At 45.5% G+C, this 27,029-nt stretch overlaps 1 protein-coding gene across 1 annotated transcript in view; it reads left to right on the top strand.

Annotated features, from left to right (window-relative positions):
• Positions 1–27,029, top strand: part of LOC124799191 (homer protein homolog 2) — a 222,853-nt gene that overhangs the window by 113,641 nt on the left and 82,183 nt on the right. The window contains exon 3 of the mRNA XM_047262726.1: positions 8,242–8,373. Within this exon, the coding sequence (XP_047118682.1) occupies positions 8,242–8,373 (132 nt within the window). The remainder of the gene's footprint in view (positions 1–8,241; positions 8,374–27,029) is intronic.

Below are 27,029 nucleotides of genomic sequence, written 5' to 3'. Positions count from 1 at the left end.
GTGGGTGCAGGCTTACTCGTCATCAAGGTTCCGGTCTACTACGTATGACGTCAGACCACCACAAGGGAGGATCACTGTGTGGGTTGTGCGCCAAGCACTTCGTAACCCTTTCACATCATGCCTGCTATCCGAGAACAACTAGTTGACACTTACCTGACGTCATCCCGCACCATTGGTCGGAGACTAGGAGCAGCCAGACTAAGGAATTACCGTCCAGTTCGCAGGCTGGCGCTAACATCACAACACGAACGGCTGATTTGGAGTGGTGCCGTGACCAGGAAGCATGGACTGTTGATCAGTGGCGTCGCGTTGTGTTCGCGATGAACGGCGGTTCTGCACTGCCGTGGATGACCATCGCTGGCGTGTATGGCAGCTGCCTTGACAGGGGTCGCATTCTGCCAATGTTTTGGAGAGGCAGAGCGGGTTACACCTGGCATCGTGGTGTGTGTGTGTGTGTGTGTGTGTGTGTGTGTGTGTGTGTGTGTGTGTGTGTGTGTGTGTTGGGGGGGGATATGACTTCAGGTCGTGACTCGTAGTGATTGAGCGAACGCTGATGGCACAACGGTACATCCTGCAGTCTCATGTGACAGTATCGTGGTGCCATGCTCGGTCACACGTGACTCTGTGAACTGTCTCTTGATACTGAGGTGCTCCAGTGGCCAGCAAGGTCCCCCAGATCTGTCCCTGATAGAAAATTTTTGGGACCAGCTCGGACGTCGATTCTGTCCCTTTGCCAATATCGAGGATATCTAGAACCAGTTGCAACAGTCTGCCTCAGAAGAGCATGCAATGGATTTGTGACACCCTTCACAACAGTCGTAGTCAATGAATGCAGACCAGAGGAGGTGCGACGTTGTAGTGTTAAGCGGGCTTACACGGCCAACTACTTTGTAAATTGACTCGATTTTATAATCACTGAAGTAATGTCACATACCCTTTCAACATGTCAAGTTTCATTTCGTTTCGTTTCCTCCTGTTCCGTGTGCTTCTCTTATCTTGTCAGCCTGTGCAGAATCCATCTCGACAGCAGGACAATAACAGCTACGGGGTCCACATTGGCAAAACTACTTTAATACATTGGCGATTGGCAAGTAATGTTAAGCAGGTGTCGCTGACTTAATGTTGTTTTCATATAAAATACACTTATTCATCGTTCAGAAAACCGATATCTAGTGCAACAGAATGTAAAGGCGTGATACGGAGCTAAACTGTTACAGGTATCTGGTCCCAAACATGTAGGTAGCGTACCTGCTCGGCTACGAAACACGCTCTCTGTAAAGCATGGGCGTGTTGGCGCCCTGTCTGAAACGTATCGGGTTGAAACCTCTATTTGGTTGGCAGCCTGGGAACGGCGGGCAGACGTGCGTATGGAGGCGACATCTGCAACAGGAGAGTATTGTTTTTCTTTAGAGAGCGGTGGGTGAGGGCAGTGGTATGAGTCGTGTCGCGAAGTAACGTGTGAGCTACGAGAACTCTTCATTTCATTAATGAAGTTAGCAACGTGCTCCTTGGTTATGTACAGGATTTGTCCTTTCAATCGATCCCTTCTTAAGTTGGGTTGTGCCATAAATTTCTTTTTTCTCCAGTTCTATTCAGTATGCCTACATCCTACTTCCTTTTCTTTCTAACCATTTAATCTTCAGCATTCTCTTGCAGCAGCACATTTCAAAACCACCTATTCTCTTCTTGTCTGAACTGTTCATCGTCCGCAATCCACTTTCGTACAAGGTTTCACTCCGTACAACTACCTTCAGGGAAAACTTCCGAACACGTAGATTTGTAATCTGTATTAACACATTTCACTTTTCCAGAAAAGGTTTTCTTGTGATTGTCAGCTTGCACTTTATACCTCTACTTCGGGAGTCGTCGGTTATTTTACTGCATAAATACCAGAAATCGTCCATAGTTTCAGTGTTTGATTTACTAGTTTAATTCCTTCCTGGCAGGCCTTGATTTAATTCGACTACATTCCATGACGCTTGTTTTATTTTTGTTGATGTTCCTCTTATAAACTCTTTTTCCTATCAAGTACTACTTTCCTTCCAAGTTATTTATCATCTCTGATAGAATTATTATTCAACAAAAATTTTTATTTCTGATCTCTGAAATTTAATTCCCTTTCCAAATTTTTCCTTGGTTTCCGATGTATCTTGCTCTGTGTCCAGATTGAATAACATGGTGTGGACGGTAAGCTAGAACCCTATTTCATTCCCTCCTCAGCTGCTACTTCCCTTTCATGTCGTCTGACTATTATAATTGCAGCCTGGTTTCTGTGTGAGTTGTAGATAACCTTTTGCTCCCTGTGCTAAATTCTTCTAAATTTATCACAGTTAAGAAGAAATTAATGCAGGGAGCGAACAGTTATCTGCAAGAGAATTTTTTTTTTGTACAGCTTCATTGTTTGTGGTGACTACCTCATTGTCATGGTAATTATCTCTTCCACAGATACAAAATAAAAAAATTGTAGGTATGCGAATATGGTTGATGGACGTGCTTAATACTTGTGCTGAAGGTATAAATCTTGTCGATCCATAAAATTTCGGGAATTCAGCCGTAACTGAACTTTGTCTTCTGCTAATATTTGGGCTGTAAATCGTTCACCAATCTTCAGAGCGAGCCATGAAGACACAAAACGCGAAGTCGCGATTTATTCCCATTCCTGATTGTGATGGAGTTAGTGCGAGTTCTGCAGACTGGGTACGGCTTAGGATCTCCACTGTTGTCTTTTTCCGTCAGCTTGTGGTGACAGAGGACGGGATCCGTGGGTTTCCCGAGGAGTCACTGATTCGCTCAAGGCGAGTGCGTGATGACTCTTTTCGAAAGGGTATGGCTTATTTCCTGGTCTTTCTCTAATGATCTAGTCATTGACGGGGCAATAATGCTATTTCTTGTACTTGCCGTTAAAAATACTGTAAAGTCCGGTCACACGAATGTGACCATCTGGCGGAACTCTGAATAAACGCCTTCTGCAGTGCTAACAGTTGCGATAGTCAGTCAGGTTCTGGAAGTCACCGACAGGGGTGCTGGACCAGGCCGACTCCAGTGCCATGTCCAGCTGCCGTAGGTTTCTCGGCTGAGAATCTATAGCGCCAACAGCCCGATCCAGGTGGTGCCACAGATTCTCATATGGGTTTAAATCTGGGGAGTTTCATGGCCAGGGCAATATGGTAAACTCATCTTGGTGCTCTTCAAACTACGCGGAAAAACAAATTGCATGTAGGTGTGGACACGGTCCCCAAAGATAGACGCGTAGTTGCCTTCCAGAATGACAAGATCACTCAGGGAATGCCCTCCTCCCTGGACCCTCCCGACGATTGCTATGTAGCTGTTTTTACGGATGGGTCGAAACAAGGGGATTCCGTTGGTTGCTCTGTTGTTTTTACGGATCGTGTCCTCAAGGTCCGACTGCCTCAGACTTTTACTGTCTTTGATGCAGAATTGTCTGCGATCTTGCGGGCACCGGAGCAGATGAGACATTATTCCTGTCCTAAATTTCTTGTCTGTTCAGATTCACTAACTGCCCTTCACTCTTTGCAACGTTTGTATCCAGCAGATAAAATAGTCCAGACCATCCAGGATGCCCTCCTCCACCTACAGCGATTGGGGAAGGTGGTGGCTTTCTGCTGGGTTCCGGGGCACGTCGGCATTGCTGGGAATGAAAGGGCAGATCTCGCAGCCAAGGAGGCGTGTCTCGATCCGCAAGTATCTCAGTGTGCTATACCCCTGCACGCACTTACCTCGCTGTTGAGCTCACGAGCCATGCGTCGGTGGGAGGATGAGTGGCTGGAAGTGACTGACAATAAGCTCCGTACAGTCAAGCCCACAACGCGTGTGTGGTGTACGTCCTTTCAGCCCCGTCGACGGGACGAGGTTCTCCTCACTCGGCTTCCAATAGGCCACAGCCCTATGACGCATGGCTTTCTGCTCCGGCGGGAGGACCCTCCAATGTGTGGGGCTTGTGGCGTCCAGGTCACTGTGCGCCACGTTTTATTGGATTGCGTTTTATTTTCTGACAAGGGGGCCGCGGCTGACTTGCCAGCGGACCTGCCATCTCTTTTAGGCAACACTCGGACGAATGTCGTTAAAGTTTTAAAGTTCTGTGCCATGTCAAATGTTTTTACAAAGATTTTAGGGAGAGGATCTTAATTTGCTCACTGTGTGACAAGCTCGCCCATATTTTCTGTAAGTGGCCAGCCAATGACAATTTACTGTGGCATTCTTGTTGCTACGTTTTCCCATTCCTTACGTTCTACTTTCTTATGTCGCATTTTCCTTCTTTTCCTCCTCCTTTTCCTGCTTTCTTTGCGTGTGCGTTTCAGTTTTATTAGGTCTGTCCACATTCGTTCGCTTTAATGTGAGTCAGGGCGCTGATGGCCTCGTTCAGCGCCCAATAAGCCCCAGAACACACACACACACACACACACACACACACACACACACACTCTTTCTCTCTCTCTCTCTCTCTATATATATATATATAATCTCCCGACGATTGTTTCAGGTGTCTGCTTTCCGACGTTTCTTGCTAGTGCACGCCAACGGCCACGTGACCGATGGTGCATAAAACGTGACTCATCCGAAAAGTCCACCTATCGCCACTCTGTGAACGTCCAGTTGCTGCTCTGACGTGTAAATTCCAACCATCGTCGCCGATGAACAGCAGTCAGCATGGGTGCGTGAACCAGGCGCCTGCTGCGAAGGCCCATTGCAGTAACGACCGCTGAACGGTTGTTGGGAAAACAGTATTGGTAGCCCCTTGGATCAACTGGTCTGTCAGCTGCTCAACAGTGGCACGTCTGTTCGTGCGTACGCATTTCCGCAGCCGTAGTCCACACCCTGTCACCGAGGGCTCGTGGTGCAGTACAGTTGCGTCAGCGCCGTTTTTGGTTAGCGCCGTTTCCTCGTGTGCTGTAGACGTTAATCACCGCGGCACGTGAACAGTATACAAACTTAGCCATTTTGGAAATGCTTCCACCCGTAGCCCGAAGGCCAGTGATAATGTCATTTTTAACGTTAGATAAATATTCATTGGACTAATATATTAATCTAGAACTGACATGTGATTACATTTTCGCGCAGTTTGGGTGCATAGATTCTGAGAAATCAGTACCCAGAACAACCACCTCTGGCCGTAATAACGGCCTTAATACGCCTGGGCAATGAGTCAAAAAGAGCTTAGATGGCGTGTACAGGTACAGCTGCCCATGCAGCTTCAACACGATACCACAGTTCAAGAGTAGTGACTGGCGTATTGTGACGAGCCAGTTGCTCCGCCACCATTGACTAGACGTTTTCAGTTGGTGAGATATCTGGAGAATGTTCTGGCCAGGGTAGCACTCGAACATTTTCTGTATCCAGAAAGGCATGTACAGGACCTGCAACATGCGATCATGCGTTATCTTGCTGAAATGTAGGCTTTCGTAGGGATCGAATGAAGGGTGGAGCCACGGTCGTAACACATCTGAAATGTAACATCCACTGTTCAAAGTGCCGTCAATGCGAACAAGAGGTGACCAAGACGTGTAACCAATGACACTCCATACCATCACGCCGGATGATACGCCAGTATGGCGATGACGAATACACGCTTCCAATGTGAGTTCACCGCGATGTCGCCAAACACGGATGCGACCATCATGATGCTGTAAGCAGAACCTGGATTCATCTGAAAAAAAATTACGTTTTGCCATTTGTGCACCCAATTCCGTCGTTGAGTACACCATCGCAGGCGCTCCTGTCTGTGATGCAGCGTCAAGGGTAACCGCAGCCGTGGTCTCCGAGGTGATATTCCATGCTGCTGCAAACGTCGTCGAACTGTTCGTGCAGATGGTTGTTGTCTTGCAAACGTCCCCATCTGTTGACTCAGGGATTGAGACGTGGCTGCACGATCCGTTACAGCCATGCGGATAAGATGCCTGTCATCTCGACTGCTAGTGATACGAGGCCGTTGGGACCCAACACGGCGTTCCGTATTACTCTCCTGAACCCACCGATTCCATATTCTGCTAACAGTCATTGGATCTCGACCAACGCGTACAGCAGTGTCGCGATACGATAAACCGCAATCGCGATAAGCTACAATCCGACCTTTATCAGTCGGAAACGTGATGGTACGTATTTCTCCTCCTTAAACGAGGCATCACAACAACGTTTCACCAGGCAACGCCGGTCAACTGCTGTTTGTGTATAAGAAATCGGTTGGAAACTTTCCTCATGTCAGCATGTTGTAGGTGTCGCCACCGGCGCCAACCTTGTGTGAATACTGTAAAAAGCTGATCATTTTTAATGGCCAGTAGTGTATATCCTCCACCGCTGGTGCCGCCATCTGCCGTCTGTGGCTGGATATTGCACGCTGAAGGGCGGCGGTCACATTGTGAATAGATCGTGTGTATGTCTTTAATTTAGTTATCCCTTACCTTTTGACATGCATCGCGAGATCTTTTCGTGTCAGTGGGAGATTACTGAACCTTCGACGAAATTTTTACTTGGGAAGAAATTGGTACTGTAATACAGTGTAAGGAGGGCTTGTTTAAGGCCCAAGCGACACAAGCGGCTGCTTGGGGCGCCAACTGATAGGGCGCCAGAGACGCCCAAGTGCAAAATTTGCGTACATCGTACACGTGTGATTAGTAGACAAAACTGACACGGGTGAAAGTTTACGATAATAGAAGCCGAAACGTTCCAGTAAATACGGGTTCACGAAAGAGCTGCTCACGAGATAATTAGAAATGTGTGGTTAAGAGCAGCCACTGACTTCACTATCAAATGCTGTCCTAGTTAGTAGAAATGTAAACTTTTCTATGAAGTCCCCATCTAACCTGTAACACGCCCGGGGTGGTACCCTTTAAACAGGTTGTCGTTTCGGACCGTTTCTTGACCGTGCGCCCTGTCCACACCACGTACCTGATAATCCCGCGGCGGTCGTATTGTTCTGCTCCACACTGCTGCTGGCTTGCCTGGAATTATCTATCGAACTATGCAAGCGGGTTTAGGGGAGCAGCCGGCCGAAGTGGCCGTGCGGTTAAAGGCGCTGCAGTCTGGAACCGCAAGACCGCTACGGTCGCAGGTTCGAGTCCTGCCTCGGGCATGGATGTTTGTGATGTCCTTAGGTTAGTTAGGTTTAACTAGTTCTAAGTTCTAGGGGACTAATGACCTCAGCAGTTGAGTCCCATAGTGCTCAGAGCCGTTTGAACCATTTTTTAGGGGAGCCACTCAACGTTAAAACACAACACTGTTCGACGTCTGGTATGAACAACTATATTCTGAGACGATTAAAGGAAATCGCAGGTTGCACTGTTTACATTCTGATTCATAAATGTTTATCCCAGTTAATAGATGATTACCCGTCAACAACATCACTCAGACGAGCGTACGCGTAACCGACACGGCGCGGCTGATTGTTGATAAACGCACGTCCTCACGCTCGCTGCTTGACTGCACTCTTTTATGGTAACTAATTTGTACTGATTCACATCGGTTCATTCTGGGAGACCGAACACGGCGCGGATGATTGATACAGTACGGTACGACACGCAACAGGAGGATACACAAATACGTTATCAGCAGCACTGCTCATTTTTAAATTAATTCTTTACGCACTTTCCTCTGAATCATTTACTTGTTTCATCACTTTACTGTAATAGCACTTTTAGAACACTTCAACTTTCATGCTAACAATGCCTCTCACATGCAGAGCTACACACTAAACAACATAACAGTTCCGTGTCCCGCGCTCGACTCTCTACAGACGCGGCTGCCCGCAAAGATACTCCACAACTAAGCCAGCGATATGACAATACGCTTACAAACCGGGCTCAAATATGTAAAAATTTATTAGCCTGTCATGTCTGTTGAAACGTGTGTTTCACGTGTCGTCGTCACGTCTGGATGCAGTACTGTGCTCGTCTCTGCAGTGAGTTACGAATTCTTTCAAACACCCCTGGACAGTTCGCAGATTTCCACGAGACTGTGCAATTTGCTATTCCAGCCTTCTAATCATATAAACGCGAGCGCTGTACACTTCAGTTTTGAGATGATCGCGCACAAAAAAAGTACGTAGGATCTAGGGGATGTGGCCCTGGAGTTTGGACCCGTCTATCTTGGACCATATTTGCACACCAGGTGTTATCTTACACCAGCAGAAAGATGTGGCGGTGCTCCCAGCCTTGCGTATGGGCCGAGGCACGCTCGCATGGTATGCAGAAAGAGGATGGGACTATTGAGTGTTTGGCTTTGTTGCAGGCGGTGATCAACAGCACCATCACGCCCAACATGACGTTCACCAAGACGTCGCAGAAGTTCGGGCAGTGGTCGGACGTGCGCGCCAACACCGTCTATGGCCTGGGCTTCTCGTCCGAGGCGGAGCTCAACAAGGTGAGCCGAAAACAAGAGTAGAGGAGGGAGGGTGAAACATCTGTTCTCGGTGTTTCTTTGTAATTTTGCTTTAGAAACGTAAATAAAAACAGAGTGCCAACCTGGGCTTACGACTGCTTCTTACCTGTGCTAACTCACATGTGTGGTGCTGTAACGGTGCCGCCGGTCGCCTTAAACGGTAATCTATGCTAACGCTATACCTAAAGGAGGAATTTTTATGTAGTTGTGACCGTGAGATAACCTAATGGAAACAGAACACTCAAACTGGGATTAGTTTCCGAAACACAACAGTAGACGGTGGGTTCTGAACAGACGTTCTCCCAACACAAAAGCAAATTCTAACAGTACATATTAAAACCAATCGCCAGCCTTATTAGGCATTCTTGTGTCAAGCAAAATGATAAAGCGGAAGGCAGTGCTAAGGCTAACTTAACCTTCCTTGAGACACACACACACACACACACACACAACTTATATCTGTATTGAATAGAATTGGGGAGAAGAGGAGTTTGTGGCACAACTTGACTAGAAGAAGGGATCGGTTGGTAGGACATGTTCTGAGGCATCAAGGGATCACCAATTTAGTACTGGAGGGCAGCGTGGAGGGTAAAAATCGTAGAGGGAGACCAAGAGGTGAATACACTAAGCAGATTCAGAAGGATGTAGGCTGCAGTAGGTACTGGGAGATGAAGTGGCTTGCACAGGATAGAGTAGCATGGAGAGCTGCATCAAACCAGTCTCAGGACTGAAGACCACAACAACAACACAGTAACTTTACCTTGCAGATAAATGTGCTACTAACAAACAAATGGCCAATGTGATAGTAAACGGTAACATACGCCTCTCAACAACATGTACCTTAATAAACTAGGTGCAACAGTTTATGAAACCATTTACCGACACACATGAAACTAGTAGCAGTACTGAACAGTGTAAAGTTTGAAATGATTCTGAATGTAAATCAGGGGGTCTGCTAATGATCATAAACTACAACCTCATAGCTTAGTACAGGGTCTCTATGCCTGTGCATTAACGAACTTGCGTTAGAATAGATAACACAGTAAATAGTTCTTTCTTAAACTCGGTTTGAAGCAACTAAACAGAATGCATATCTAACCACACTGGCTCTGAAGGAGCCTGTGTATTGCTTCAGTAACTGACTAGCCTAGTACATGAGGACCCTTAAACTTTCATGATTTTAAAAACCATGCTCATTAACGAAACTACACCAGTATGTTTGAGAAATGGTAAGTATTTTTATCGTTAATTATTAATCAATTAAAGCACAACAAACTATAACTCTTTAAATAACAAATGTGCTTTCATAAGCAGTCTTTTGACCTGCTCAAGATAGGATTCCTGTCCACGTTTGTGATTTGGGCTAATCACATGTTAAGGTAAGAGTTTTTTAGCAACACCACAATTATTATTATAAAATCAACCAAATTTCACAAATACCTGGTCCATTTACAGTGTCAAATATAAACAATTTAGTGGAAGGCTGGAGGCATTAGTGGCGCAATTTGCAGTGGCTCTTAAACAGGCGGCGATGCAGTCATAGCAATACTCTTGGCCTCGCCCTGTTACGTACCTTCTTAGCGTCGGAATTATTTTTGTAGAGCCAAAAACCATGCTGTGATAATGGTACCGCCAAATGCAGCATCCGAGGCCCATAAATACTGCCCTTAAGTTCTTCTGGCCTCAAAACTCCAGGAATATGAGCCACAGTGATCCGCTACTGCTAGCGAGGTGTTAACCATAGCACTGCTCAGCCTAGACTCCTTACCCGTCACAAAGGACGAGTTGCCACTTGCGCGCCAACCACACCTTGTCCACTCCGCCAGGCTTCTTCCCTAGCTGCGGGGTTCCCCACATCTTTTACATTCAATCCTATATTCCCTAACTATGGACCAAGTCATTTACAGTACATTACATAACAATCCTTCCATTAGTTATTTGAATCCAACAGCATAATTTAAACACCATCGTTCAAAAATTCACATAACTGAATTACGAGGGCAATCCCAAAAGTAAGGTCGCCTATTTTTTTATAACTACATAGACCTGTTTATTTCTACAATGGTGTACATCAGTTTACAGCTTGAACATTTAGCTATTTTGCGACATAATCACCATTTCTGTCGATGCATTTTTGTAGACACTGTGGCAGTTTTTGTATGCCCATGTCATACCAGCTCACCGCCATGCTGTTCAGAAAGTTATGAACCTGTTCTTTCACCTCGTCGTCGGAGCAGAATCGCGTTCCAGCCAAGTGTTCTTTTAACCTAGGGAACAGATGATAGTCACTGGGGGCCAAGTCAGGACTATAGGGTGGGTGGGTGATTATCTTCCACTGAAACTGTTGTGGGAGAGCAACGGTTTGCCGAGCGATGTGTGGGCGAGCGTTGTCTTGGAGAATGTGTACGCCCTTGCTCAACATTCCTCTTCTCCTGTTCTGAATTGCCCGTTTGAGTTTTTATCAGAGTCTTGCAGTACCTGTCAGCGTTAATTGTGGTCCCAGCGATTCAGCTCCGACGACAAGGTGAAAGAACAGGTCCATAACTTTCTGAACAGCATGGCGGCGAGATAATATGGTATGGCATGGGCATGCAAAAACTGCCACAGTGTCTACAAAAATGCATCGGCAGATATGGTGATTATGTCGAAAAATAGCTAAATGTTCAAGCTGTAAACTGATGTAAACCATTTTAGAAATAAACAGGTCTACGTACTTATAAAAAAAAATTAGGAGACCTTACTTTTGGGGTTACATTCGTATGAATATGTAGTCAAAGAATTTCCATGATAGATAAAACATTCTACACAAGCAATACTACAAACTGACGTAACAGAAACATCGATACAGACAAAAAATATTTCGAAAATAGGTGTTATACGAAATAACTCGATAACTACCACGCACAGAATTATTGATACAGAAGATACAGAACTCGTTCTGCTACCAAACATGAAGTGCACAAGCATTTGACGATAATCCTGATTTAGGTTTTCCGTGGTTTCCCTAAATTATTTCAGACAACTGCTGGGATTGCTCCCACTATAAGGCCGCGTCCAGCTAGACTTGAAAATATGTAAATGCCTTTATGTATGAATTATTTTTACTTTGTTGTTCTTAAATTGTAATACCATGTCATGTCCAATATCCCTATAAAAGTGATCCACTGGCGGGTACTATTACTGCTGTAACAACAACAACAGCAGCAGCAACAGGGCGAGTTCTAAGAGAAGATGGAATGTATCAGTGTACAGTCCGGGTCCACTTTGAGGCGCTTAAACACTGGCAGTTGTTGTTGCTGTTGTATTATGGGCAGTGGAGAAGGATGAGTGTGAGCGCTCATCCTACTTCTATTCAAGCTTTGATTAAAGCAGTTTACACGCGTACTGGTACACTCATGAGACGAATGCTATCATTGAGGGGTGTGTGCTGTATTACGTTCCTTATGGGAATGACTGCAGAGAGGAGTCCTGGTATCAGCTGCATAGATATCTGCATGCAGACAGGACAGGGTGTCAGCTCGACTGCTGAGTCAGCACAAGTGATTCTACACACACAACAGGCAGTAGAGGATGTGTCTTGCAATATGTTTAGCTACACTTCCGTCCAGTTTTGTGTTGCAAATGAGCTGTACTAAAGCGACTTGTCTTCTAACGACTGTCTTCTGTAAGTGTAACAACGTTCATTGTTTTGTTTTTAGCATCCGTGTGGCATCGCAGATACAATCTGTTTCTCCACACTTTTTAAATCGAAATTACGGTATAATTGATTGTGTTTAGTGATTATGTCCCGCTATCGTAATTATTAATCCATACACTTTTTGGTCTAACCCTTACGCAAATTTGATTTCTGATGCCTTGAAGCATCTCTAACACGAAGTAAACTCATACTGAAATACGAGTTAATACTGTGCGATACCTACATACAAGTGACAATCCGATGTGTGTCTGAAGCTTAAAGAAAGGCGGATAGATAACAAGAATTACCCGTCAGATTAGATTTCTGATATCTCTCTCTCTTTATCTCTCACTCTGTCTCTCAAAAACGGAGGGGGGGGGGGGGGAGAAGGGGAGTGGGAGTTGGGCAAACTAACTGCTTGTCTTTCAAGACGAGTTTTGTTCTGAGAGCTCTCGACGAGTCCCTCGTTGAATTGCTGGGGCTGGGAACAAGTTGTCGGTTGCTCTTCTACTCGCCTCCTTACCACGGACCAGGCGCGGTCATTCGAGGGTGTGGGCCAAGTTGGTACGACCACGGTATATGGTAACGACGCTGAATCAGTCGTACTCCCATTACTGTGCAAAACCAGTTACTTTCTGTCCCACAGCGCAATCTCAAGTTTCCATATCACGATTGTGCGCTGACAATTGCCTGGGATTCCTACTGTGTGTCCGCTCGCAGAGTTTGTCTTCTGACAACTGCGGTCTGTATCCTGTCGGTCCTGCCTTGCTGCTAAACATTTTACGATGTTTCATAGTCTCTATGCCTTCCTTACATAGACGAGGGTAGTATGTGCGTGACCAAGCTACCTTTAGTCCTGAACCAGATTCGTTGTGTTTCTTGTTTGAAAGGTTTCACAGCCGTCGGCAGTCTTCTCCTTGCACTCAACGTATACAAACTAAGATTCTTTTCGTGATGGCAGAATGTGAAATTTTTGCGCTCGCGTGTCGGCTAAGACCGCTAAAGATTTTAATTTAACGAATTAGAGAGAGAGAGAGAGAGAGAGAGAGAGAGAGAGAGAGAGAGAGAGAGTCGGCTGACAGAAGTAAAGCCTTTTTATTAACATGCTTTGTAAGAACCAATGTTCAATCTGTATGTTGAGCAAGCAGTAAAGGAAACAAAAGAAAAATTCGGAGTAGGTATTAAAATTCATGGAGAAGAAATAAAAACTTTGAGGTTCGCCGATGACATTGTAATTCTGTCAGAGACAGCAAAGGACTTGGAAGAGCAGTTGAATGGAATGGACAGTGTCTTGAAAGGAGGATATAAGATGAACATCAACAAAAGCAAAACGAAGATAATGGAATGTAGTCGAATTAAGTCGGGTGATGCTGAGGGAATTAGATTAGGAAATGAGACACTTAAAGTAGTAAAGGATTTTTGCTATTTAGGGAGCAAAATAACTGATGATGGTCGAAGTAGAGAGGATATAAAATGTAGACTGGCAATGGCAAGGAAATCGTTTCTGAAGAAGAGAAATTTGTTAACATCGAGTATAGATTTAAGTGTCAGGAAGTCATTTCTGAAAGTATTTGTATGGAGTGTAGCCATGTATGGAAGTGAAACATGGACGATAAATAGTTTGGACAAGAAGAGAATCGAAGCATTCGAAATGTGGTGCTACAGAAGAATGCTGAAGATTAGATGGGTAGATCACATAACTAATGAGGAGGTATTGAATAGGATTGGGGAGAAGAGAAGTTTGTGGCAGAACTTGACTAGAAGAAGGGATCGGTTGGTAGGACATGTTGTGAGGGCAGCGTGGAGGGTAAAAATCGTAGAGGGAGACCAAGAGATGAATACACTAAGCAGATTCAGAAGGATGTATATTGCAGTAGGTACTGGGAGATGAAGAAGCTTGCACAGGATAGAGTAGCATGGAGAGCTGCATCAAACCAGTCTCAGGACTGAAGACCACAACAACAACAACAAGAAGAACCAATTCTCTCATTTTTGAGAGTCAGAACAGAAGTAAGTTGTTATATCTAATGTTTTTGTTTCGTTTGATTGTATATGGAATGTGGTGGTGGAACAGAAAATCACCCAAATGACAGGATAATGCATAACAACTTGGAGAACCAGAATAGCAAAAAATTTTGAGGAAGTTAATAACGGAAGACCAAAAGAACTGCGTTACGTGGAAATCGTGGGGTGATGTAGTAGCAGCATGTTGTTTTTCTTTGTTTTATTCATCCGTAGATCCTTTTACAAAGATACTGGACATGTCATGGTATCGCACACAGGTGTAGTTTGACGAGGATGGGACAGGTAGTCTGTCATGGCTGCCATCAGTGCCGTCTCTAGGCCCACATTTATCCGCCTCACAGCGCTACTAAGGTGTGTCCGACCGCACCACTGGAACAGCTCAACAAGGTTTACATTGGTGCCCCTGAGCTTTCTTGTAATTGGTGGCCTACACCTCGCCCATGCCTAGTACCTAGGAGCTGCACTTTCTTCTTCTTAACACTTTGTTCAGGCAGGCACGAGCGGAGGAGGAGTGGGCATCAGTAGTTACATGATCAAATGAACAAGGTGTTCGCTGTCAAAAAAAAAAAAAACTGCTGAAAGCGGGTATACGTTGCTAGAGAAGGGGAGAGACGACCAAGAAAACCCCAGGTGTAGCTCATGAAAATCTGTCATGGCATAGGTGAGCGGAACAGGAGCGTCTTAACAGGACAAGCGCCGATGGGCAAGAAAGAGCTGAACTTCAGCACAGTTCCTTGCGCGTCCGCGGCAACAAATGATTTATCCCGCGCCACCCCATTGGGTGAGGAGGTTGAACAAAGTTCACTGAATCCGTCCCTTGTTTAGGCACCACTTACTTTGAGAACCGTGATACGTCGGAACCCCACGCTGAATGCGTGATATCGTGGCGGCCTGACCAGCGTCCAAGCTAGCTGCCGCGTCTCAGTAGGGGAAAAAAGAAAAATGTTGGTGTCTTAAGAATTTATCAAATCTGTCCTCTCCAGTGCGGGGTAAATCGTTTCAAAGATGCCACAAATCAAGTGGAGATATTGTTTAATACACCCATGAGCAATCAACAGGCAAGAGGGCGGATCTGAGTTTATGTAGTAAGCGTAGATGGAGGGTGGTACGTAAGGCGTTTACGTGTGAGCTGCTCGAGTACTGTGGAGGAAGATTTGCATTGTTCTTATCACTTCAGTGTGTGGCAGGAATGGATAAATTTTCATGTATTGATTGGAGATATTGGGTATCAGCATTTTTAAGTTTCTCATGCTGTTGAGTTAATGCAGTGGTGAGTATTCGAATAAGTTTGGTGGTGGCGAGCAGGTGTCTTCTAAATGTTTAAGTCGCACATGTGGGCAGGTGAGCATGCCAAGATTATTATTTGAAAGGGCAGTGTACGATGTATGAAAGTGTTCCAACGGTTTGCATCAGTGTGGACGGATATTGCAAATACAGTTTTTAGTATACATCCTCTTGCATTAAACCACGTTCGCTTTACGCCATCAGCGATGTTGCATAATTATTCACCGACTTTATTAACTATATTGATTACATCTCTCAGGGAACGAAAGCGTGAGGTTGCTTAGTGCTAACTATAGCGTGTTCACATTTTATTAATTCCTCTGTTACATATTGTAATTTAGCCTCTTCATTGTAAAATGGTAACAGCTTGGGTTCTGTAAATGTTATAGCCTGATGCGGCGTATGCAGTAGATTGTTCACACGTTTAAGCAACTCGAGACGGTTGAATGTGAAATGACAGCAATCCAACAACGGTGGTTACACAAAGGGGTATAATGCCACACCTCATCTTGTTACACTAGGTAGGAAGCAGAGATCCACACGGTAGATAACAGAAGAAGGGTATTCAGTGCAGCACTCGAGTTCGCAGGCAGGTCGTGTGATCACAGCGGCGACGGTAACTCGACTACCTAAAAGTCCAAATTCACAACCAAAAGATGAAGTCGCAAATTCATATCGCTCAGTTTAATGACAGAAGCGATATAAGGATGCTAATAAACTGGTTCAGTCCGCAGCTTGAAGTATGCTGAAGGATTGGATTCTAATAGACAGGGTTCGGCAGACAACGATGATACTAATGCACAACCACTCATCACTAAAGGTCGGTGACAGAGCACTCAGCATACAGGGACTGACGACCCAATTACTGCTGATGAGTGTCAGATCAAGCATTTTCTTTCGTGAAGTAGGGACTGTAAGAGAACACCTCTATTACAGGGCTGAAAAAGGCGTAGGTAGTAAATTCTGATTCTCGCGTGAAACCACGACCAGCACTTGTGGCTGGAGGTGTAGAATGCGATCATGAAGGAAAACCACAAAGGGAACAAATATAATTCTTTTCTACTGTCACTGGTTAGTAATTTAGTATTTATAAAATGATAATTTCCACAACTTTTATTTGGAAGTTGGGCCAACTGATTCGCTAGCAAACCTGGGACGTGGCCAGAAGTTTGCGTGTGCAAACTCGTGGAAATAAACAGAGAGGATAATCTCCGGATAGGCTTGGGGTTGGTGATTTTTCTTCCAAACAATAGTTTCGCAAGCAATCCTTGTACTGCGCACTACGTAGGCTTGCTGTATCGGTATTGGGTTGGCAAGAGTTTAGGAAAATTGTATGAGGATGTAAACTTGTTTTTGCGGAGCATTTGCGAAATGCCCGATAGTGTGTTCCTTGGGCTACAGGAAATGCATGAAATAGGAAGGAATGACGGTGGCTTCCCTAGGTCTTGGGTCCTATTCCCGACAGGTGAACGCTGGTGAGGGATCAAAGATTTTGTGTAGGGAAGCGAGTGCGACAGAGGTAGTTCTCAACAACAAGCTGGCGACAGAAAAGAGTGCAAATTATAGGGCTCTGCGTTGAGGTATAAATCGAAGTCATCAATTCATGTGAAGGACATTCTCCTGAAGCTCAACACATCTATGTATAACAGGAGGTTGTCCAGTTCATCATATATGTTGTATAGACCTTATGATGGGATTCCAACAATCAACATCCTAGTCAAGGCGAACGGGTTTGCTTACATCTTGGCTGGGTCACAAGAATATAAGACTATAACAGCTGAATGGGGGTGGATCGGAATTATCTAGTTGGTGATGGTACAGGACCAAGAGCATAACTAGGCATCAATTGCGTATTCGGAGAGTGTCCATTCTCACGACAGTGTTTTATAGAAAGAGCCTGGTCGACGTGGTAGGAAGGGAAACGAGATCGCTCAGTGATATTGGCTGGAACAGAGGAGATAGAGTACCAGCATTGGTGGGAGAGTTTAACAAGGAACTATCCTCCATCAGCAAAAGAAGAAATAAAGAATAGCGTGGGTAGCTCAGCACTAGGGTCTGAATTAAATAGCGGCAGACTCAAATTAACACGGTAGCAGCCGACGGCAGTCATCCATCGGTATCTGGCAGAACTGACATCTGTGACCTTGTCAGGAACTGAGCCACCAAAATGTGTCAGAACTGGCCTCTATCTGTTACGAGTGTGATATCAACTCTCTACAGGTCCATTCGTTAATTTACATTGAAATGTGCCTTGTGGAATCGCAGAATCTGTCAGCATGTGGTTGGATGACCTGATAATTTCGCCATGACTTCTGTAGGACATGTATCTCAGCATCGACGTTAAACAAAGTAGTACAAGTTATAGTGTGTTTGCATATGCGATTCGGAAGATTAGTAGCTTCATTGTATATATTGAATCACTAATAGTGTAATTATATAGGTGTAACTTATATTATTATAAGTTTATGTTATATTATTATAAGTTACACCTATACAATTGCACTATTAGTGATTCAATATATACAATGAAGCTACTAATCTTCCGAATCGCATATGCAAACACACTATAACTTGTACTACTTTGTTCATAAAGAGTCCGGTACAGTAGTCATTACATCGATTAAAGCAAGCCGAGAGGAAATGGGCGAAGATAGGAACTGTTCCTAACATGGGGGTCGATCTAGAGAGCTTCTGCTCTGTGTTAGACGTGTCAAAGTAAGATACACTCCTGGAAATGGAAAAAAGAACACATTGACACCGGTGTGTGAGACCCACCATACTTGCTCCGGACACTGCGAGAGGGCTGTACAAGCAATGATCACACGCACGGCACAGCGGACACACCAGGAACCGCGGTGTTGGCCGTCGAATGGCGCTAGCTGCGCAGCATTTGTGCACCGCCGCCGTCAGTGTCAGCCAGTTTGCCGTGGCATACGGAGCTCCATCGCAGTCTTTAACACTGGTAGCATGCCGCGACAGCGTGGACGTGAACCGTATGTGCAGTTGACGGACTTTGAGCGAGGGCGTATAGTGGGCATGCGGGAGGCCGGGTGGACGTACCGCCGAATTGCTCAACACGTGGGGCGTGAGGTCTCCACAGTACATCGATGTTGTCGCCAGTGGTCGGCGGAAGGTGCACGTGCCCGTCGACCTGGGACCGGACCGCAGCGACGCACGGATGCACGCCAAGACCGTAGGATCCTACGCAGTGCCGTAGGGGACCGCACCGCCACTTCCCAGCAAATTAGGGACACTGTTGCTCCTTAGGTATCGGCGAGGACCATTCGCAACCGTCTCCATGAAGCTGGGCTACGGTCCCGCACACCGTTAGGCCGTCTTCCGCTCACGCCCCAACATCGTGCAGCCCGCCTCCAGTGGTGTCGCGACAGGCGTGAATGGAGGGACGAATGGAGATGTGTCGTCTTCAGCGATGAGAGTCGCTTCTGCCTTGGTGCCAATGATGGTCGTATGCGTGTTTGGCGCCGTGCAGGTGAGCGCCACAATCAGGACTGCATACGACCGAGGCACACAGGGCCAACACCCGGCATCATGGTGTGGGGAGCAATCTCCTACACTGGCCGTACACCACTGGTGATCGTCGAGGGGACACTGAATAGTGCACGGTACATCCAAACCGTCATCGAACCCATCGTTCTACCATTCCTAGACCGGCAAGGGAACTTGCTGTTCCAACAGGACAATGCACGTCCGCATGTATCCCGTGCTACCCAACGTGCTCTAGAAGGTGTAAGTCAACTACCCTGGCCAGCAAGATCTCCGGATCTGTCCCCCATTGAGCATGTTTGGGACTGGATGAAGCGTCGTCTCACGCGGTCTGCACGTCCAGCACGAACGCTGGTCCAACTGAGGCGCCAGGTGGAAATGGCATGGCAAGCCGTTCCACAGGACTACATCCAGCATCTCTACGATCGTCTCCATGGGAGAATAGCAGCCTGCATTGCTGCGAAAGGTGGATATACACTGTACTAGTGCCGACATTGTGCATGCTCTGTTTCCTGTGTCTATGTGCCTGTGGTTCTGTCAGTGTGATCATGTGATGTATCTGACCCCAGGAATGTGTCAATAAAGTTTCCCCTTCCTGGGACAATGAATTCACGGTGTTCTTATTTCAATTTCCAGGAGTGTATAATGTTATGTAAGCAGTATCAAATCTCTCAGGTTGTGCGCCCGTTAATAAGGTGGTCTACGGTAGGGAGTTAACTGGTGTGTTTCAGTTCTGTGGGCAGTGCATTCCGAAGTGTCGGAAGCGTCGGCAGTGGGAAGAGTAAGGTAACACACGAATCAGCCGTATGATCGACGCGTTTGCATCAGCCACACTCAGATTCATTGATGAACACGCAGCGCGGCTCACTGTTGCGTGCTAGAGCAGCAACAAAGTGTCCAGTTGCTTCACGCAGGGATGCGAGAGGCGACCTTAAGTACTTCTCCGTGTTGCAGATTGATGCTGCGGATAAAGACATCAATTGCACGCACCTCAGCTTCTTCAAGAAGGTTGTCATTGCGGGTTGTGTCCCAATGAAGGGTATAACTTTTGAATGAGACGATTCTAATGCGGCCGGCAAATTGGTTAAAAACTTGCCCTTTCTTTTGGCTGTGGCTGGACAGTTTGTCACAACAGTAACTAACGCTACGACTGTCAGAAGGTCTTTTGCCAGGGTTTCAAATCTGACATTTGTATCTTCAGCGAATTTCAGTCGTGCCACATTCTACAGGAAAGTGTCAGGCCAGGTGTAAATTCGACCCGCATCACCGTCATTTTGCAAAGTGGTTTCCACATTATCAGTGGGCTTTCCTGAGAAAGAGGGAATGCAGTTATGGAAAAACTACTGGCAGTAGTAGAGGGGGTAGGCGCGACAGTAGCCGAGCTACGTTAGACTCCCCCCATCTTCACCAAGGGGAGCTTGGACGTTGAAATCCATCTTTATCAGGGTTTCCATAGTGGCTTGGGCTACTTGGTTTTCGCAGTTCAGCATTTTTCTCCTCCAACTCTTTGTGTTTGACCGTAGCATCGGTAAGTCTTTGGTGCAAGGAATCAGTAATGCCTTTATCCTCATTCTCTGAGGGGGTTTCACCTCGAGGTAGGGTTTTTGGACGCATGGTTTCAACAAATGGCCCTGCAGCATACCGTAACGAAGTACAGCAATCTTACTTGACAAAGGCTCCATACTTTTTCAGGGTGCTAGGCGGCTCGCACATTGACCGGCGACAGGATGCAAAAGCAGAAGCTGGCGACACATTAACTGCTTCGCATGAAGACTGTGGTGTTGACGACTGATGACCTCAGAAGTTGGAAGTCGCAAAAAAAAAAAAAAAAAAAAAAAAAAACCTGTTGTGTTGAGCGTTGTGGCAACATGTGGACAGCGGCGGTGAGGTGAGAATGACACAGCTGTAGAGCCTACCGCCCTGACGGCTACAGCAAGAAGTTGTCGAACGGGCGTCGAGTGGTAGAGAGGCAGTAACCGGCGGCGACGAGACGGCTGGCCAGAACAGCCGAGTACAGCAGCGGGCATAGTGCCACCGAAGCGGCCCGCGCACGGCAGGGTAGTTCAGTCACACATGCACATGTGCACCGGAGGTTCCACGCTGGGGATGTGCGGCGTAGCAGGAGTGGGGTTCACGCGCTTCACAGTGCTGGCTTAAGCCGTCGATACACGGACCGTGCAGCCGATCGTTGAGCATGCCGACTTTCTGAAGTCATAGCGTGGAATAGCACGTAGGGAAGTATCTCCGAACGTGCAGAGCAATATCTGACATGTCAGATATTCTGAACGTGCGATTGAACGTTGACCGATGAGATGGCAGGACGCCAGCTACGACACATGCACGCCATTTCCGTTCGGTGCAGAATTGTGAGGCGCCATATTGGCTTCCACTTGAAGCCCGTATACCGTTTCTGAGTACCAGAAAACTGGGAAGCACTCGAAAACCCTCCGTTAATTGTATGGTACGTTGTAATAAAATGACAAGAAACGTCATATCCGTGGTACAATAATTATTGTAACTTTAGTATTATGAGAGTAGGCCATTTGAAATTGGCAGCATGTTGAGGATCCATTAAAAACGCATTGTTGTTGGTACAATTTGTTATAATTAAATTTCAATTAGTAGTATAGTTTTCAGGAAATTATAACAAGCTAGATCCGGTCTCTTACCACATGCAGTCACGGTAGTGTAGCGAGTAGCGTTACGGTTGCAAAGCGAACATATGACGAGTTGGTGGTTCTCATGCCACTAAACCGACATATTTTTTCTTATAATATTCGCTTTTTAATAGGTTCTGATACTTTCTTATTAGTTCAGTATAAGTGCATACTATAATATTAGAGTTCATTCGATTCCCTTCACCTTGTTCGATTGGCTTTATGTTACAGGCCACCTTGCACTACTTGCAGTAAGATATTTTGGTGTTTTTTTTTTTTTTAATTCACATTTAGAGATTCTGCTACTAAGTGGGAACTGATCAAACAAGAATGACCTTAGGCTTTTACTAAAAAGTGAGAACGATGAATTAATTTTTATCTGGTGTGAACTACTGTTGCGCACTGTTTGTAATGGAACTTTCAGAAGCCGATGTCCGTACTGACTGGACATGGTACTTTCCTTTTTGCCGTAGACAGCACAACCTGACTAACATATGGACAAGGGAGAAAAGTGCATTTTATTAGAGCTAATATGGGAATTTTTCGCCCGTCCACTTCGTAAACAGTGTGATCTACGAGCCAGATGCAGCCGACAACTGCCGCTGGAGGGCGTTGCGATCGCGCTTACCACATTGGGGCCCACTTAACTGTGCGCACGAGTCGCCTCGTTTCTGAGCGTTCAGCAGCACGTTGAACTCGGCGCGCTCAACGTTGACGTTCGACAGCACGGTCCGTGTGCCGACGGCTTTACCCTGAGCCAGAGGCCGCACCAAAAAGTTTTGCCGTGCGCTCGTCCATCGTTAACACGCGAGTTACTGCTGGCAGCCGACTGCAAAAGGAGCACTACTCCGGACCGGATGCTGAAATGTATCCCACTTTTACACCAGATTTATTCAGGTGGACATGAGTGGAGAGGTTGTGGGCATCTAGAGTTAGGTGATCAAATTAACAATGTATTTGCCGCAAAAAACTTACCCCTGAAGAGGTTTTGTGCTGAATGTGGATACACGTTGGTGCTTAGTGAAGGGGCGAGGCAACCGAGGGAACTCGAAGTGCAGCTCACGAAAATCTGTCATGGCACAGGAGAGTGGAACAGGAATGTGTTAACAGGACTAGTGCCGACGAGCAATAGAGAGCTGAGCTTCTGCGCAGTTACTTGCGCGTCCGCGCCAAGAGCAACACGTAATTCATCCCTCGCCACCCAGTTGGCGGAGGCAGTTGAACAAAGTTCACCAAAGGCATCCGTTGTTCATCAATCCTGACTGTGACAACCCAAACACATTAATATCCCACGCTGAAGGCGTGATACTGTGACGGCTGCCCAGTGTCCTAGCTACTTGGCCTCTCAATAGGAGAAAAAAGAAAAAAAAATTATTTTATTGAGAATTGATCAAGTCAGTTCTCTCCAATACGGGAAGACGGGGGAGGGGCGACATCTGCACAGCCACCTGCAGCTCTTCTGCACGTAACTTTGGCCATGATAGATACCTGTTTTTGTGTTGGTAATAAAACTATCGGATATTGTTCTCTTTTACCATATCTTTCTACCAACTGCCAGTTCCCAACCACCCTCCTCCCCTCTCTGTCTCCTTTGATCCTGATAAATTCCTGTCTTGCTTCCTACAACTGTACCTGAAGGGGATAGTTTCCTTTCCTATTCCTCAATCAAAATGTTCCTACTGCATACGCTGCAGTTCCAGGAGAGCGCCTCTTCTGTTTTCCATATGTCCTCTGCTGCATCCCTCCCAGTAAAAATATATCCCTCACTGCCCTACAGTAGCTCACACATTTCCCACACGTGTCGGCTTCAAAAAGAACAACTATGTTTCAAGAATGCAAGTTTGTCAAGGACTTGAGATTGGTTGTATGCGCGCTATTTGTGTACTGGTTCAGAGATATAATTACAAAGAATGTATTTTTATGGAATTCGCGGTACCAAGACTTTTAAATGTTTGAATTCGGAAAGTTTAGGCCTAGGTCGCGTTCATCTAACTGGTAAACAGTGTGAGATGTGTTGAAAAGTGTAACTTGGAAACTTTTATGGCGAGAATAAAAGATACTGAAACTGGTAGCTACCATGTTTTAATTAATATTTGTAGTATTAAGGGAACATAAGTACGATTTTCAGTGTTTGTCACGCAAAAAATTCATCCTACTTCGTTACCTTCGGGATTTCAAACGACAAAAGTTGTTTTTAAGAAAAATTGCAATAGGCACGCTGAATATTCGCTTGTGTAACAAGAACAGGCTCTACAGCAAGTATACAAAACAAAATAAATTTGAATTTAACATTCTTTACTCTTAAATAAGAACTTTTTGTGGAGAAATATACCTGTGTATCTCTCTCGGCGGCCATCTCGGATACCGATATGGGAGTGGGGGGAAGACAGACGACACCACAAAGCCTCATCAGAGTGATTAGGCAGTTCTTCATGCATAGTAATCTCTTTTGTTTGTGCTGAGATGTGAGTCAGGTGCCTCTGCAGACAACCCACGTTACTAGGGTATCCTTGACTATCTGATGTAGATTGTGGGGCCATAGGTTGATCAAACCTGCAGGTCTCAGCACATCCTTGGTATTTACAAAATTTCAGTTGTTTGGTTGCCCACTGATTGCAGATATTTATCGAAAGTAATGTTTCAGTGCCACCATATACCGTGAATACTACTATTGCTACCATTTCCGATTAAAACTACCTACCATCAGGATGATGGTAATGATGCTGATGGTGGTAATAGAGAATCGAAATTGGCAGCAATAATAAATGTTGTCATACTAGCAGACAGAGGTAAATCATGCATTTCTATACAAGAATCTTGCAGGTTTATACAAGATAATAAAAACACACAAAATTGGCCTCGTCAAACCTTAAAATATCAGACTAATTATCTGTGTATCAACAGCCTTCTACCTCCAGCAGTAGCTCCTTCACAGTAGCTTGCTTCCATTGTATTGTGACCACCTGGTTGTGACTGTCATCCAGCCAGGGTTGTGTGTCCACTGCAGTCATTGTTGCTCATTCGATAGCTGCTAACTGAGCCCTGCACTGTTCACATTTACTAAGTTTACGTGCAGCTCCCATATCCGGGTTTTATGAACCAGTTTCCTAAAGCTGCTTTTGATCAGTCAGGTAAACCGTCAAATATCAATTCAATGTTTTCCTGGCCCCTTAACACCTAACCAGGATACCTTTATCGTGATGATCTGATGGAGCTACAGTGGATACTACTGTCACCTGCCAGAACAACAACTAGTTTCCTTCTGTTCTGTGTTTTGTGTTGCTATCCAAGAAACACATTTCAATGGTAACCATTATCTAAACCTTCACAGTTACTGTGCATTCTGTTGGAACTGCACTGGCCTGAGTTAGCATCTGGAGAGGTCTGTGCATTGGTTCACACAGATATCGTTAGTGAGTGGATTCTGCTTTGTGCAACAGTAGAAGCAGTAGCAGTGAGAGTGCAAATGACCCCAGCAATTACCATTTGTAATGCTTATTTAATTTCAGGCAGAGCAGTTTCTTACTGTGAGATGACCTCTTTAGTCCAACACCACCCTTCCCGTTTTCCTCCTACTTGGCGATTTAAATGTGCACCACCTACTATAGGGAAGTACCATGTCATCTGGATGGGGATTTCTGATTGACCAGTTTCACTCCAATCTTGATCTTTATCTCCTCAGTTACAATTGTCCTACCCACTGTAGTGCCACTTGTAATCTTTTCAGCTATAAAGCTTACCATCTCTTCCCAGTGTGGTGTCTTTGCTACAGTGCTTGCTACACAGTGACCTTTGTGATAAGTAACCAGTTTCCATTGATCCTGTCAATTCCTTATCACCCGTGAGAGATCAGTTGCCACATTGGGCTTTTGAAGAAGCCTGTTTAAGCCTGTTTGCTGTTACATATCTATGCCATTGACTTTGTGCCCTGTGTCAGGTAGCATTGATGATGTGGTGTAAGATGTCTCCAATGGGAACGCCTGTGCCACTGGAACTGTTGTTCTCCTTTCTACAGGCTCCCTCTGCTGCTGTCCCATGCCATGGTAGACCAAAGACATGGCAATAACTATTCAAGCTCATCAAAGGGCACTTCAACGATTCGATTGACATCCTTCACAGATCAGTCTTAACACTTGTAAGTGCTCCATGCTAAGGTCTGCTGTCTAATTAAATACAGTAAGCTGGAATGCTGAGAGTGCTATGTCTCATCCTTGGTAACATATGCCTCTTCATCCCAAGTATGGGTCAGGCTACATAGTCCTCCAGGGTTCATAGATCAACAGCTGTTCCAGGTCTCTTTCTTCAGGATGGTATCAATGCAGATGTGTCATTCCTTACTGAACACCATGCAGCCCACTTTGCATCAGCAACAGCATCAGCATTCTCTTCTTACTTGGCTACCTTATGAAAGTATAAAATACATATTGAAAATGTCCGCTTGTCAATCTCCCATTAGTCTGAATTAGACACTGCTTGACAAAAAAGTGAAATATACAGAATGGGAGGAGGAAATGGAATGAAACATTAAGTGTGTATGTGATGTTATTTCAATGATAAAAAAATCGAGTCAGATTTTCAAAGAACTCCTATGGTCTGCATATGTGCATGGATTTGTTTGGAAAGGGAATCATGAAGTCATAGTATCCTCTCGTGATGCAAGTTGACCCACAACTGTTGTACCTAGTCCTTCATATCCTGGGTACTGGAACTGGCATGAAGTTGGCATCTGAGCTGGCCCCAAAGATGTTCAGTTGGGGAAAGATCTAGGGGTCTCACTGGCCCTTGCCATACCTCATCGTTGTGCAGACAGTTCGTAGTTAAGTGCCCTGTGTGTATGGGCATTGTCCTGTTGAAAAATGGCACCACAGTACTTTTGCGTGAGAGGTAACGCATGAGGATGCAGGATGCCTGTGATGTACCATTGTACCATCATAGTTCCCTCAATCATTAACAGCCATGACCTGAAGTCATACCCAATAGGTCCCCACACCATGACACCATGTGTAATACTGCTACGCCTCTCCAAATCATTGGAAGAATGGGACCTCTTCCCAGTTCACCGACATACTTGCCAACTAGGATCACCTGCGGTAGAGCAGAATGATGATTCATTGCTGAGCAAGATGTGATGTCATTCATCACCAGTCCATGTGCCCAATCGTGGCACCACTTCAAGTGCAGCTGTTTGTGTTAAGGCATTAATGGTTGTCTACACTCAGATTGTTAATTCTGTAATCTGACTGCACGTAGTCTTTAGTATTCAACTAATAATGTGTGATGACAGAGAATCTTGCAGGGAGTCCGTTACCTATTCTCATATGGCAGGCGTAGATGTGAAGGGGTTACAAAGTGCTTGACAATCCTCCTTTGTGGTGGTCAGATGTGGTTGAGCAGAACCTTGGTGATGAAAAATATTGTGTTTGTTTAGAGTTGGTACATCGTTCATCTCCTCATGGATCCAAAGAAATGGCATCTGGCAGAGCACTGTGCCA

The sequence above is a fragment of the Schistocerca piceifrons genome, chromosome 5 (genome assembly GCF_021461385.2).
Source record: "Schistocerca piceifrons isolate TAMUIC-IGC-003096 chromosome 5, iqSchPice1.1, whole genome shotgun sequence".
NCBI classification, from domain to species: Eukaryota; Metazoa; Arthropoda; class Insecta; order Orthoptera; family Acrididae; genus Schistocerca; species Schistocerca piceifrons.
This window is presented reverse-complemented; position numbering and strand designations above follow the sequence as displayed.